This window comes from Jaculus jaculus, chromosome 16, assembly GCF_020740685.1.
Source record: "Jaculus jaculus isolate mJacJac1 chromosome 16, mJacJac1.mat.Y.cur, whole genome shotgun sequence".
NCBI lineage: Eukaryota > Metazoa > Chordata > Mammalia > Rodentia > Dipodidae > Jaculus > Jaculus jaculus.
The window spans coordinates 47483536-47497173 of record NC_059117.1 but is presented as its reverse complement, the minus strand read 5'-3'; the positions used below and the strand labels follow the sequence as shown (position 1 = coordinate 47497173).

The window sequence follows — 13638 nt, the reverse complement described above, 5'->3', positions numbered from 1 at the left end:
CCCAGGTAAAGTCAGATGCACAGGTGGTACATACATCTGGAGTTTATTTATAGTAGCTAGAGGCTCTGGCACACCAATTCTCTCTCACACACACACACATATGTATGTATGCATGCATGTATATATGTATGTATGTATGTGTGTGTATATGTATGCATGCATGTATGTATGTATGTATGTGTGTATATGTATACATATACATACATACATACATACATACATATATGTCTGCCTCTTTATTTTTCAAATAAATAAAATAAAATATTTTTGAGATTCTCAGTTTTGTTACAGCATCAATAGTGTGTCTCCCCAACTTCTTACCCCTAAGAAGTATTCCACCATATTGATAAGCCACAAAACTGTCTACTCATTCACCATTTGACAGGCATTGGTGTTATTTCCTACTTGGAGTAATTGTGAATGAAACTCCTGTAAAAAATTGTGTAGATTTATCTTTATTTATCCTACATAAATACTTTAAGGATTTTTGCTAGGTCACATCATAAATATAAGCTTAAACTTCATAAGAAACTACTGAATTGTTGTGAAAAAGTCCATTGGCATTGACTAAAAATGCTCACTGGCCAGCATTCTTGTGAGAGAGAACTTGGCACCAGATGATATTTGAAAGTGATCTATTCTGACAAGTATATAGTGGTATCTACCTATGATTATAACTTACATGTTCCTAATGAATGATAGTCATTTCATGTTCTTATGTGCCATTCAAATCTCTTCTTTGGTGGCATGCTTGCTAAACTTTCTGCCTGTATTTTTCTTTTGCTTTATCATTGACAGTGTCTTTACATATAATTCTTTATACATTTGGTTGCTAGTCCTTTATCAAATATGGCTTACAATTATTTTTATTCAAGTATGTGGCTTGTCATTTTATTTTACATTGAAATAAAGAAGCTTTACTATTGATGAAGACCAATCTACCAAAATGTTCTGTTATGGATCATGTAATGGGCATGTATCTTAAACTTTCCCCCAACCTAAGATCACAAAGAATTCCTCCTGTATTCTTCTAGAATTTCTGCAGAGTTAGGTTTTATATTTAATCCTTTGTCAATTGTCTGCATATACCAGGAAAATGTCTTTAACTGAAAATAACACATATGGGGAAATGCACATGTATGTGGTTCAGTGACATTTACCCAGTGAACATATGTATCCACATCCAGATCAGGAAACAGTACAATGGTACCTTACATGACTTCTTGAACCCTCTTCTGTGGAAAATCTTTCTTAGAGAAATGACTGAAATGCTGCAAAAATTTGTCCATGGTTCTATCCTAGGGGTTTGCAATGCTTAATAACTGACTATAATTCACTACCAATGTTATGATCCACAGAGTAAAACTCAGGTCTACATCAGTTCTATGTAAAAGTCAGAATTTAAAACAAAGATGTAGTTAAAAAAAAAAAAAAGGCCAATACACATTCTACATAAAATAGAAAGAAACTTGGAAGAAATTTGGAGGCACGTGCCTTAACCACTGAGCATCTCTCCAGCCTGTGAAAGAGACTTGAAACTGCCCTTTTTATGTATGCTGTGCCTTGTTAAAAAAATGGGTGTACAACTAAACCATGTACAAATTTAAAAATAGAAGATACTGACCTGAGTTTGGATTTTGAGATGGCTTGACTGTAAGGAAGGAGAAAAAAAAAAAAAGCATTAAGATTCACGCTTGGAAGATTCAAGAACATGTTCCCCATGGTTCAGCCAGAGATATGGCGAAGGCCATGCACAGAAGCCAGGGCCCGGTTACCCCGTGGCTGCAACCGGTCAGCTGCGTTAGGGCAGAGCAGACTTGAAGGTGCTGTCTGTAGCAGGCAACTGCAGTGGACTGAGCACCCCTGGGAGCCCAGGCAAAAAAAAAAATCTCAGATTTCCAGAATGGCCCTGGCAACAGCACTGGCATGGGGTCCTTCTTCTGCCACCCATATGAAGTCAGCGAGGCTTCTGCCTCCTGCAGCCCTGCCACCCATCCCAACAGCAGCACCCACCACTCCTGTCAAGAGATCCTGGGATCTGCGAATACTGAGTAAGGATGAGGGTGCAACAGCCTTGTGAAGTCTCAGTGTTCTCATCTGCAGAATGGGGAAGGCAAACCCATTCCTGCCTACTTAATGATGTTGTAGGAGGGCAGAGCCAGAGCACAGAAGCAAAAGTCACTTCAAAAGCTGTTGCATACCTCATCACATCAAATAACATTGAGTTTTCTTTAAAACAAAAAAAGCCACTTGCATGTTACAGAGATAAGACATAAACGACACAAGCAACAGCAAACAAAACCAAATAGCACAGGGCCCCAAAGCAGTAGTACTGGACACATTTTGCATTGCTGCCCGCCCATCTTCCAAAAAAGCCCATGGTTTGCACAGGACAGCGCCCTCTGTGGTTAGGAAAGGGTGGTGCAGAGCTCTAGAACAAGGAGCCATGAGCAGAGGGCAGGGCCCCCCAGGATCCAGCCAGCTAGGGATAGGGTTGAGAAGGGCTCACAGGTGAAGAAAAATCTATGTGGCACATTCTAGTCAGCAACTCTGCCATTCAAGCTCTTCCTCAAGCACAGATGCCAAACCCGACAGGATGGAGAATTTGGCCTTTACCCCCACCGCCGACACCCAGAGGGGCCCGTCTTGGCTGCGCCTCTTCTTTTCCACCAGCACCTAATGAACACAGTGGGTGGCTGGGTTAAGTGGCACACTTCCCAGGCTCCACCTCAGTAGGATGACTACACAGGAAGAAGCATGTGAGCTGCCTGGGTGCCCTGAGGGGCCTGGAACAGGAGCAGGGGTGCCAAAGGGTTGGAGGAAGCTCACTGGAGTCCATGTGCCCTCCTGCACCTAAGGCTGGGGTCCTACGGCTGCAGTGCCATCGGGGTTGTCTTCTCGCTGTCTGCTTCTCTAAGGTGACAAGAGGGCTAGGAGACGAGGAAGAGCCCCACACTCACCAGAGACCTTCACAGCAGCCCCGGGCCTCGCCTTCGCCACTTACATCCTCAGTGTTCACAGACTCTGTCTCGCTGGTGGGCATGCCAGCTGGGGGGAGAAGAAAACGCTTAGACAGTGCCTGCTGCTCTGGATGGCAGTGAGTGGGTCAGCTGCAGACCCAGGGGGCCAGGAGGCGGACCATGAGGACCTGAGCGACATGGGGCTAGGCTGTCAGGACGTCTCCCTTGCAGGCGAGCCTTTACTGAAAGCCAGGATCACCTCCAGGAAACGCTGCTGCCCAGGCAGAGAAACCTCAGGGCCACACTGAATCCAGTCCGTGGGCCCAACACAGGCTTGTCCCCTCCATCTCTGCGACATTTCAGTGAGATCTCAGCTCTGGCCCATGAAAGCATCTAAAATTAATCTCAGCATCCAGAAATAAGTTATTTTCAGTACACTGAAGGAGGAGAGCTTTTGAGGCTTAGGAAGACAGTGCATGAAGGCACCATGTACACAGCTCCTTTCCAAATGTTAGGAGTTTGATGCATGTTGAGCTTGTTGGTCTAATAAGTTTCAGTGAGCTTGTGAAGCCAGTATGTAGAAAGTTCTTTCGAAATAAATCAGCATTACAGCACCAAGAAAGGACACAGAAGTCACCTTAGGACTAAGAGAGAGGGAAGGCAACAGGTTTTGCTAAATGGTGAACAAGGAAGAGTTGACTATAGTCTCAGTGTCACTAAGGGCCCTGTGGGCTTCCCTCTGTCATGGTGGGTTCCTTAGAAGTGGTTGAAATTGATCCACTAGTGCTTGGAGAACTAGGGTCCCTCAGAGCTGCCTTTTCTCACCAGCCTGGAGGAGAGTTAGAGATGGCAACTCCCCCCCCCCCCAACACACACACAGAGGTACCTCAGTGTTCTGCACAGGAATTTTGGGGCAAGGAGTGACTGATTTTTGTGCTGGGGGTGAGAGAAGAGGTCTATAAAGATTGAAACATGGAGGGGGGACCACCCAAACACATGGACTTCTTTTTCTGAGGCAGTTTTGAATTGTAGTGACAGTATGTTCATAGAACCTACAGTATCAACAAGCAAACTTTCCCCTTGGACAGCTGGCTCCTTTTATCAAGGACACTTCAAGCTTTGCAGAAACTGGTAGTGGTACCTCCTGAATGATGGTGGACAGTTTAAGTCCTAGCATAGGCTGGGAGGTGATAGGAGCTGGATCTGCTGCTCTGTCTACTGGGCTGTATGGCTCCCGCCTCCTCAGGTGAGAGGCCAAACAAAGTCCATAATAAGGATGGAAGTGGGACCTGACTCAGACCCAGTGCTTTGAGATATATGATTTCTAAAGCCCCTTTTCTTCTGTGAGTGGCTATGGAAACTGAGCCTATGTCTGTGGGAATCTAACAGTCATATCCAGACACAGTTAAGCACAGTTTTCAGAAGGAAAATAAGTATAACCATAGACTCCTATTTCATGACTATGACTCTCATAGGATAATCTATTCCTTCCTTCTTTAAGTTGAAAGTAACTACAAGCCTCCACTCACTTTCTACTCTGTCAACCCACAAAGGGACAGAAATCATAGAAAACCCTTTAAAACTCCATTCACACATGCACACACTTGTTACAGATTCTTTCTCCTGGGCTGTTCTTTGCTTTTACTTTAAAATTTTTTTTTTTTGTTGTTTATTTCTATTTATTTGAAAGCGATGGACACAGAGAGAGAAAGAGGCAGATAGAGAGAGACAGACTGGGCGCGCCAGGGCCTCCGGCCACTGCAAACGAACTCCAGATGCGTGCGCCCCCTTGTGCATCTGGCTAACGTGGGACCTGGGGAACCGAGCCTCGAACCGGGGTCCTTAGGCTTCACAGGCAAGCGCTTAACCGCTACGCCATCTCTCCAGCCCTCTTTGCTTTTACTTTAACAAGAAGACTAGAAGGATGCAGCTGGTTGTAATGGGCTCCTCTCACATAGTGTTAAAAGGATCACAGCTGGAACCCCTTTCAAATCCCACCAGGAGTCCTTTCTTTGTACACTGGTATCCTTGAGGGTCACTGAGATTGAGCACAGCAGGCCCTGGTTCTTCTGACTCCCCCTAGAAATGTCCTGCCCCTCTCCTGGCTTCAGTTTCCTAACAATGAAATAGTGGTACCAACAGTCTCACAGTCTTCAGCATCATTTCTGTCCCTTTGAAACACATCAATCATAGTGAAAATTACTCACTACATTTTAAAAAGTGAACATTGGAACAGGCCAGATGTTGGTGGCTTTTACTCTCTGGGATTGTTGCTTCTGCTGTTGTTGCTTTTCATCCCTAAAGGTTCGTTCTTCAACCCATCCCATTCAAATAGGTAAGTTACAGAGCACCTGCAGAAGGGGAGGGCACAGCATTTGCATTTCTGGCTCTGTGTCAATTATTAGTGACTGGCATTACTAGATGTTCTCTGACCTGAGCCTAGAGAAAGACAGGAAATAAAACCTATCTCTTGGGCTCAGTGGTTCAAGGCACTTGTTTGCTTGCGAAGCCTGAAAGCCCCATGACCTGGGTTTGATTCCCCACTATCCAAGTAAAGCCAGATGCACAAAGTGGTGCATATGTCTAGAGTTTGTTTGTAGTGGCAGGAGTCTCTGGTGCTCCCAGACTCACTGTCTTTATGTTACTCTCTTACTGTCTGCCTCTTTGTCTGTCTTTCAAATAAATTGAAAAAAAAATTTTTTAAGCCCATCTCCTGGAATGGCCACTGAAGCTGGGAGTTGTGTGGACTTGAGGCCAGAAAGAACTTAGGGTAAGGAGGGTTTCCCTCCTTTCTCCTCACTCTCTGGGCTCCTTCCATGTGCTGGTGTGATGGGATGTGCTTGAGAATGGGTGTGAAGGGTACTAGAACTAATTTAAATAACCCACATCTGTGAGCTGATTTCTCCCAGCCTCCACTTTGTCTACATGGTCTCTGCATAGTTACCAGAACTACAGGACAATATTGCCTCTAAGAACCATTAACCTCTGACCTGCTATTGTGGCAAGAAAAGGAAATACCTACAGGTTGTCTGGTTTTACTACCTGCAGCAAAGGGGTTCCCTTGCATTGCCCCTGCTCTACAAGATGACAAAGAGCTAAGAAGTACTGAGAAGTCACTGCCTACCACCATCATGGGTAGTTGGGAGTCCTGCAGTCTGTCCAGGAGAACTGATTCTGAGACCCCTCTCTCTCTCTCTCCAGGCCAAAACAGCAGCAGCTTCAGAGGCCTCAGCCAACCCAGGAGACCCTGGGCACTCCAGCCACAGCATCCCAGAGGGCAGATCTGTTATCTGCCACAGTGAGCTCAGGACTCTCCAGCCTCCTTCTGGAACTCATCACAGGAGCATCCATGTTTGCAGATGTCCTGGGATTGAGCCTCATTCATCTGTCCTCCTTTCCAGGATGGACTTTCTTGCACATTTGGGGATTTTCTTTAGCATCTCCTCATGCCCCATCTGCTAAAGATTTTCGCTCTATCCTCTCTGAGGAAGGGGCAGAGGATGAAGCTGAACTTCTGACTAGCACCAGGGTGGCTCTGCCTTTCCAGGGGACAGGGGGTTTGGTGTCAAGTGTTAGTCTTGTTTTCATGACAAGTGTAAGCACTGCCATGATATAACATGCCTGCCAAAACCCCAGACACCCCCTAAAGGCACTTGCATATGCTAGCAGCAACACGCGTAGCTGACATGGGTCACAGGCTCACACTGCTGTGAGGCAGCCAGACTCTTCTTGGAGAATTTAGGTCAAGGCCAGACCAAGGTCTTCATGCTTAAAACAAGGATTGTGCCCAAATACAATTCTTTCTTTGTGACCAGTGACAAGTGTGGCAAAACACTCACAAGAGTGCCAGCCTCGCTGCCACCACAAGGCCAGGGGTCCTTCCCTGGCTTGTTTCTACTCAACATGAAAGTAGTTTCCTGAAAATATTGGGCTGATTTCACTCCCTACTCATATCTCAGAAGATGAATAGAGTTGTCATAAGAATCCTTACAAAGTCACCAGGCTGAAGCCCTCATTGAGTAGGGAAGGCCCAAGGAAAGGTCTTTCCTCTTGTGTGGGCAGGAAACACTCCTCTCCTTTTGGAAACCCACCCAGAAAAAAGATTTGCAAGTCAGTCTTTAAAGATGGTTTTTTTTATATCTGTTACAATCTGTCCTGAGTAATCGAAGTTCATCTTCCTAGCTAAGGCCAAGAAGAGCCTCTTGTTCATTTGCCCTCTGCAAACATTAAAGGCGACCAGTCAGCCCTACCACCCACCTAGCTCACTGGCCAAGTTCCATGAAGCTGCTGGTGCTCCTCTCAGACTCGTGTGTGCAGTCCCTTCCAGCTAACAAAAGCAACATTTCTTCCTTCCTTTAGACCTGCTGCACAGACCAGAGTTCTAACTCAGCATAGCCAGCCCACCTCCTTGGCTATCCTACTCAACTTCCCTTGACCTCTGAGCTCAGCATTCCTACTGGAGGGAGCAACCACTTCCAGAAACAATGCAGTATGGCCCCTACTCTTCTGGCAGTTGGCTTTGTGCTCTTGTAGTCTGCATGTTCTCAGACTGCCTTTTTCTGACTGAAGCCCATTTTGGTGGCAGCGCTAGGTAGTCAGAAAGCTAGTTCTTGGCATAAATGTCTGTATGGTAAGAGCCTTGACTGTTTAACCCAGAGGTTTGGTATATATGTATGTGTGTGCGCGTGTGTGTGCACCTGCCTACACATGGGTGGGGGTATGGTCACTATAATTAGGATATAGCTTAAAATCTATCTGTTCCCTTAACACAAGCATATTCTCTCTTAAAAAGCCAAATCACTGCATCCCAGAAGTCTTTTTTTTTTTTTTTTTAACCAGAAGTCTATTTTTAAACTCACTCTTGAAGCTGCCACTGTGAGTTTCAGCATGGTCCTGGACAAATGAGCCAAAGACCAAAAAGCCAAGAAGCAATTTGAAACATGTATCCTGGAAAAAAAATCAGTCAAATAATATTATTGGAATTTCTAAACAGTTTAAATTTAAAAGCATTATTTAAGGAAGAGTGTTTTTGTGTCTTCTAGTCTAAGCATATTCGGGCTGAAGCAAATGAATGGTTTCAGTTGTCCCAGCCGTTTCTTTACAAGGTTCAGTTCAAGCACAAAAAACTGCAATGCTATGTTGATAAGGCCACACGCTTTGGTAAAAGACATGAAAACAGCACAACCAAGCATCAAAGAAATCAAGCAATCAAAACACACCACATGGCACATGCATTGCACACAATGCCTATGTGCAAGGAGAAGGTACCAGAAATGTTGGGAAAGGAGGCTTCCAAAGAGCAAGTCCAATCTCAGCAGTTTACCGTGATCTTTAGCCCTGCGTTGGCGAAAGCAGCAAAACTTCCTTTTCTTCTTATCCTCTTTTAGCAAGTCAGCCACTGTGACCCCTTCAGGTTGAAGACAGGCAGTTCCATTACCATACAGCAGAGGGCAGCAAGAGCAATACATATAAAGGGGTTAAGGCAGGCAGGCCTGCAGGGTCAAAGCAGCTGATCCCAGAGAGCCAAAGGCATGGCGGGGGGGGGAGGGGTGAGCTGACTTCTGCCCCACACCTGTGAATGTGCAAAATAAATGTGCAAAAGTATTTGAAGGGACGAGGGCATTTATAGCTACTACACCAAACCTGTCTTAGAATGTCTAAATAAACCATCAACTTGGTCAGTTCTCAATAGGTTTCCTATGTTTGACCTCCCATCTAAGAAGACACTTATCAGGGAGGGAGGGCATTACCATGGGATATTATTTATACTCATGGAGTTGTTAATAAAAAAAGGGAGAAGACACTTAGGAAAAGGTGCTCCACAGAGTCAGGGCATAGGCATGGACTGGCAGTGTGATGCCAACAGTACTTCTATTTGGTCCTGGAAAGGTGGAAGCAAAGGCAACAGATGGCTCTGGATTCTGAGAGCCCAGGTTTGACCTTAGTCCTGTCATGTATTGGCTGGAGGAACATGGCCAGGTTAATAATAGTTGGGCCTAAATATGCTTCCTAAGAGTTCTGGAGGAAGAGGTAATGATAACTAAGGCACTATAAACAACATGCTTAGATTCAGCAAGGTATGGTCAAACAACTATTATCATAACGCTCCTTTGGCCCATAGGTCATAAACAAAATGATCCTAGAGTCCTTCTTCTCTCTCTCTCTCTTTTTCCAAGGTAGGGTCTCACTGTAGTCCAGGCTGGCCTTGAATTCACAGTGATCCTTCTACCTCTGCTGCCCAAGTGCACCACCATGCCCAGCTTAGAGTCTCTATTCTCTTGCAATCCTGTGATCCCATTACCCAATAAAGTTGGCTAACCTTTAAAGTCAAGGCCACATGCTCAGGGATGGGAACTATGGAGGCATTAAAGGGCAACAGAAATGGTGATAGAGCCAACAAGGGTGGGGAGTCTTGAACAGTAGGCATGTTCTCTCAACACTGGAATGTGGACATGAGCATGTATTCATGCGGGTTAGTGGTAGTTAATGTGCAGACTGTAGTAGAACTTGGGCTCAAAGCCCACCCTAGCCACTTGACACCCCTTTGGCCTTGGGAGGGTTCTTAACTTCTGTGTGCTTTAGTTCATCCACAGTTCCTGCTCACAGATCAGCGTGAAGAACAAGAATACAGGCACCCACAGATCCCAGAGTAGTGTCTGATACACAGGAAGCCCAGATAAGTTGTAACTACCACACTGCCACCTTTCAGTCAACAAATGACTGAGTGAGTGCTCATGTGTGTGATAAACACCATCTTGGTGCCACCACACAGTGATGCTTACACCACCCAGAGGAGACTGTGTGCTGTGCCAGGGTAGACAACCTGCTTCCAACACCAACCAGTGGAGATCACGTCAAGCTGCTGACCCTGAGGCTTGGCCTTTCCTGTCACAGCACTACCAGCTGTTTCCAGTGAGGGCAGATAGCTGGATGCATATTTATCACAGGCTGTCCAACTGCTGCTGTTTGCTTCCCAGCTTCTAGTAAAACATGTTCAATTCTGAACTTGACCCTGAGGTTCTCTGTGATGAAAGCAGTCTTATGAATCACATTTTAAAAACACAATCTTTTAAAACAGGACCAGCACATTGTGAGGACATCCATTCACAAACAGCTGGCTTTCTGCTGGCAAACACTGCAGGAAAACATAACCAAATATCCCAGGCAAAAGGCAAGCAGCCAGGTGACCTTGTGTACCAAGGTCCAGAATGGCAGAGGCAGTGGGAGGGAGAAGCAGGGGCCACAGAAGTCACCACCACTTCGGGGACTACTGAGCATATGGAAGACACTGGCTTTCCTGAGGATAAAGTTTCAGGTGTCCCTTTATTCTTGGAATATCAAATGTTACTACTTAGAGGGATGGCTGATCTTTGAGTGTTCCCACACTGCCCTGATTACTTTGGTCAGAATTTTAGAATGAGCTCCCTTTAAAATGATTTCATTATTTTGATGCCTTTCTTAAAAACCTAATCATTGACAATGAGACAAGATTAAAATAGAATTTTAGGCTTCCAGATTTTAATAGCCCTAGAAAAACTCCATTGTTAACACAGAGGCAGCTGCATATGTCCAAAAAATCACTGTGAGACTTGGCAGGGTTTCTTAAAGAAACTTGAGGCTCAGCAAAAAGTTAAATAAATTATCCTTGAAAATTCCCTAAATGCTCAAGAACTAACTTATAAGGGAATTTTTTCCATTCAATTAATTGTATGACCCTAGCTAGAAGTGACATTTTAAGTAGTCCAAGAATGCACAAAGAAGAGGTCCTGAACGAAATAACATGGGTTAGAGGCCTGCCCTGCCCTGCCATCCAGCAAATTCTTACACCAGTGAGAGACACAGCAATTGGCAGAATTTGAGGCTCAGAGGTTCCCAACAAGAGCTCCACCTGAGACTCTTCACAGAGCTTAAGAAAATGCCACCCTTGTACCCAGCACCACAATAAAACCAGACCCTCCTAGTGGGAAGTGTGGCATCAGGAAGGGAGCAACCTCCTCGGACACAGTCAGAGCTGGGTACCACAGATACAGTCAGTGTCATTTGTAGATCACAGAGAGCAGATGATGTGAGCGCTTCTCCAAGTACTGTACTCCACATCTCTTCCTGATAGCAAGCCTGACACAAATAGACCTCAGGAACCAGAAAGCAGTGATATTGTATTCAGAAGCCCCTGAGTTGAAAGGTTTGTTTGCCATCTGTTAAGTACCCAACAGTTCCTGATCAAAAGCACACAGCAATGGTGCTGAAACAAAGTTCTCACCTGGAGGTGAAGCCTGAAGAATCTTCAGAAATACTCTGAATCAGAAGCCTGGCAGAATCTTCAGAAATACTCTGCTTTGGCCAACTTCTACTGAAGTCACCATGACAATAAGCACTACTACAACTATGGTTATAGGAGTCCCCAGAATTTCCTTGAGCTATGCTGCACCTGCAGAATGAACCTCAATCTGTCCCCTCTCAGCTGGGGTTTGGGTGATTGGGAGGTCTTCTTCCCGCACTGTCACTTAATTCCTCAGTATCAGAGAGGAAATTCCCAAGTCACATCCAGGACCCAGCTGAGAAGGGCAATCAGCAGCCTAAGCCAGCAGGGGCACCATCAAGAGTCAGGAGTGAAGCAGAGATGTTCCAGGGCTGGGCTGTGAGGAACAGACAGGGCTGGGTGGGGGGGGGGGGGTTGTCTGTCACATCTAGGAATAATGCTAACACCCTTCCTCTTGCTAATCACATACACAGGGACAAGCTCAAGCCTGGTAGGTGTAGGGGAGAAGGCCACCACTATTTAACAAGCAGGACCAATGGAGGCCTTGCTGAAAACTTCTCCCCCCATGGTTTTCCTTCCTTCCTTCCCTTCCCTCCCTTTCTGCATCCCTCTCTTTCTTTCTTTCATTTTTTTTTAAATTATTTATTTATTTATTTGAGAACGACAGACACAGAGAGAAAGACAGATAGAGGGAGAGAGAGAATGGGCGCGCCAGGGCTTCCAGCTTCTGCAAACGAACTCCAGACGCGTGCGCCCCCTTGTGCATCTGGCTAACATGGGACCTGGGGAACCGAGCCTCGAACCGGGGTCCTTAGGCTTCACAGGCAAGCGCTTAACCGCTAAGCCATCTCTCCAGCCCTCTTTCTTTCATTTTTTTCAAGGTAAGGTCTCACTCTAGCCCAGGCTGACCTGGAACTTACTTTGTAGCCCCAGGCTGGCCTCAAACTTCCAGTGATCCTCCTACTCCTGTCTCTCAAGTGCTGGAATTGAAGGAGTGCACCACCATGTCTGGCTCTCCCTGTGGTTTTCTTGCTGTGACAAGAAGAAAGTAGCCGGTGGCCATGGGAGGCCTCAGGAAAAGCATACCAATGCAGTTTCTCTAGTAGGTCTGGGCTCACCTCTTCCTTTCCAGGAGGAGATCTAGGGCTCTCTTAAGTTAGTTAAAACTCGTCATGGCTCCTGCAGACTCAGATTTATGCCTTTATTTAAAACCCTAATCGTCAAGGCTCTAACAAGCTGATGACTTGGACTCTTCAGGGAGCCCCAGCACCTGGCTAAAGAACAAGGGCACACCTCTGAGATCTGGATGGAACAGTAAGGTATTCACTACTGAGTCATACTTCACTGTGCATAGCAGAAACCATAATGCCGATGTTCCAAAGATACAGAGCAGCTTTATGGGCTCGGGAGCCCCAGTGACTAAAGTTAATTTTGAAGATCTATAGCTTGTATAGGGGATTTGTTTTTTCCATGACGATATTACTTACTATATAATGCATTTCAGAGCTTTGAATATTTGTAGCTTCCTGTAGCTTCTCCATGCCATTTCCTCAGCTTGAACCCCTCCCACCCCACCTTCTGTAGATACAGCATACCCCAAGAGCCCAGCCAAATGCTACCTCTTCCATGCAGCTTTCTTTGCCCTCCCACCCACTCTAGCCAGCATTGCCATGCTCTTTTGGGTTTGCTGTGGGTCTTTCACCATGGTGCCAGCTTTAGTACTCTGTCCTGCACTACAAGGCTGCCTTCTCCATCTTTTCTCCATGGCAACCCCTCTGAAAGGCACAGGCATCATTGATTTAGCCATATCATGGTCAGAATCGTTAGGCAGTGGCAAGACACAGGAGATGTCAGCCTCAGATAAAACATGACCCTCCCCCCAAGGGCCATCAGAAATCAGGTCCAGGGAGAAATGCTTACTTCTCAAAGCACAGACCACGAAAACAAATCTACCACAATGGACGTTAGCAACCCAAGAGGCTAGATCACTGTCTAGAGGTGGAGTAAGAAAGATATGACAGGCAGGAGGCCCCCACTCAGCTCCCTGCAGGCCACATCTAAGCTAGCAAAGTGCTCACCCAGAAGGGGGATAGTATTTTCTGCACTTACACACAAGACGTTGTGTGCAGGCCTTAGGAGAGCAAAGGCCTGTGGAGGTGGATGAGCTTCCACAGATCAGTGCTCAAGCCCCAGGCTGCAAATGAAGGCTAAGCAGCTTCAATGCCAGTGCTGCACCTAGACAGCTTGTCAGTCACACTAGATTCGGAAGCCTTGCAGAGGCCTTAACAGTTAAGATTGGTTAGGTCATCTAAGAAGAACCGTGTACACATTCTTCTAATATCCAATCACCTGGCAGATACAGTACTAAATATACAGCTCAATTTGTCAACTCTGATCTCATATGCAAGAGATACCAGC

At 45.8% G+C, this 13638-nt stretch overlaps 1 protein-coding gene across 10 annotated transcripts in view; it reads right to left on the bottom strand.

Moving 5' to 3' along the window:
* Positions 1–13638, bottom strand: part of Cacna1d (calcium voltage-gated channel subunit alpha1 D) — a 341201-nt gene that overhangs the window by 86564 nt on the left and 240999 nt on the right. For 9 of the 10 annotated variants that reach the window (XM_004652738.2, XM_004652740.2, XM_045135618.1 and 6 more), the window contains 2 exons: positions 2961–3048; positions 1625–1651 (listed from right to left, as the gene is read on the bottom strand). In XM_004652738.2, the coding sequence (XP_004652795.1) occupies positions 1625–1651; positions 2961–3048 (115 nt within the window). Of the gene's footprint in view, positions 1–1624; positions 1652–2616; positions 2677–2960; positions 3049–13638 lie in introns of all 10 variants that reach the window. The other variant, XM_004652736.2, reaches the window with a different exon arrangement.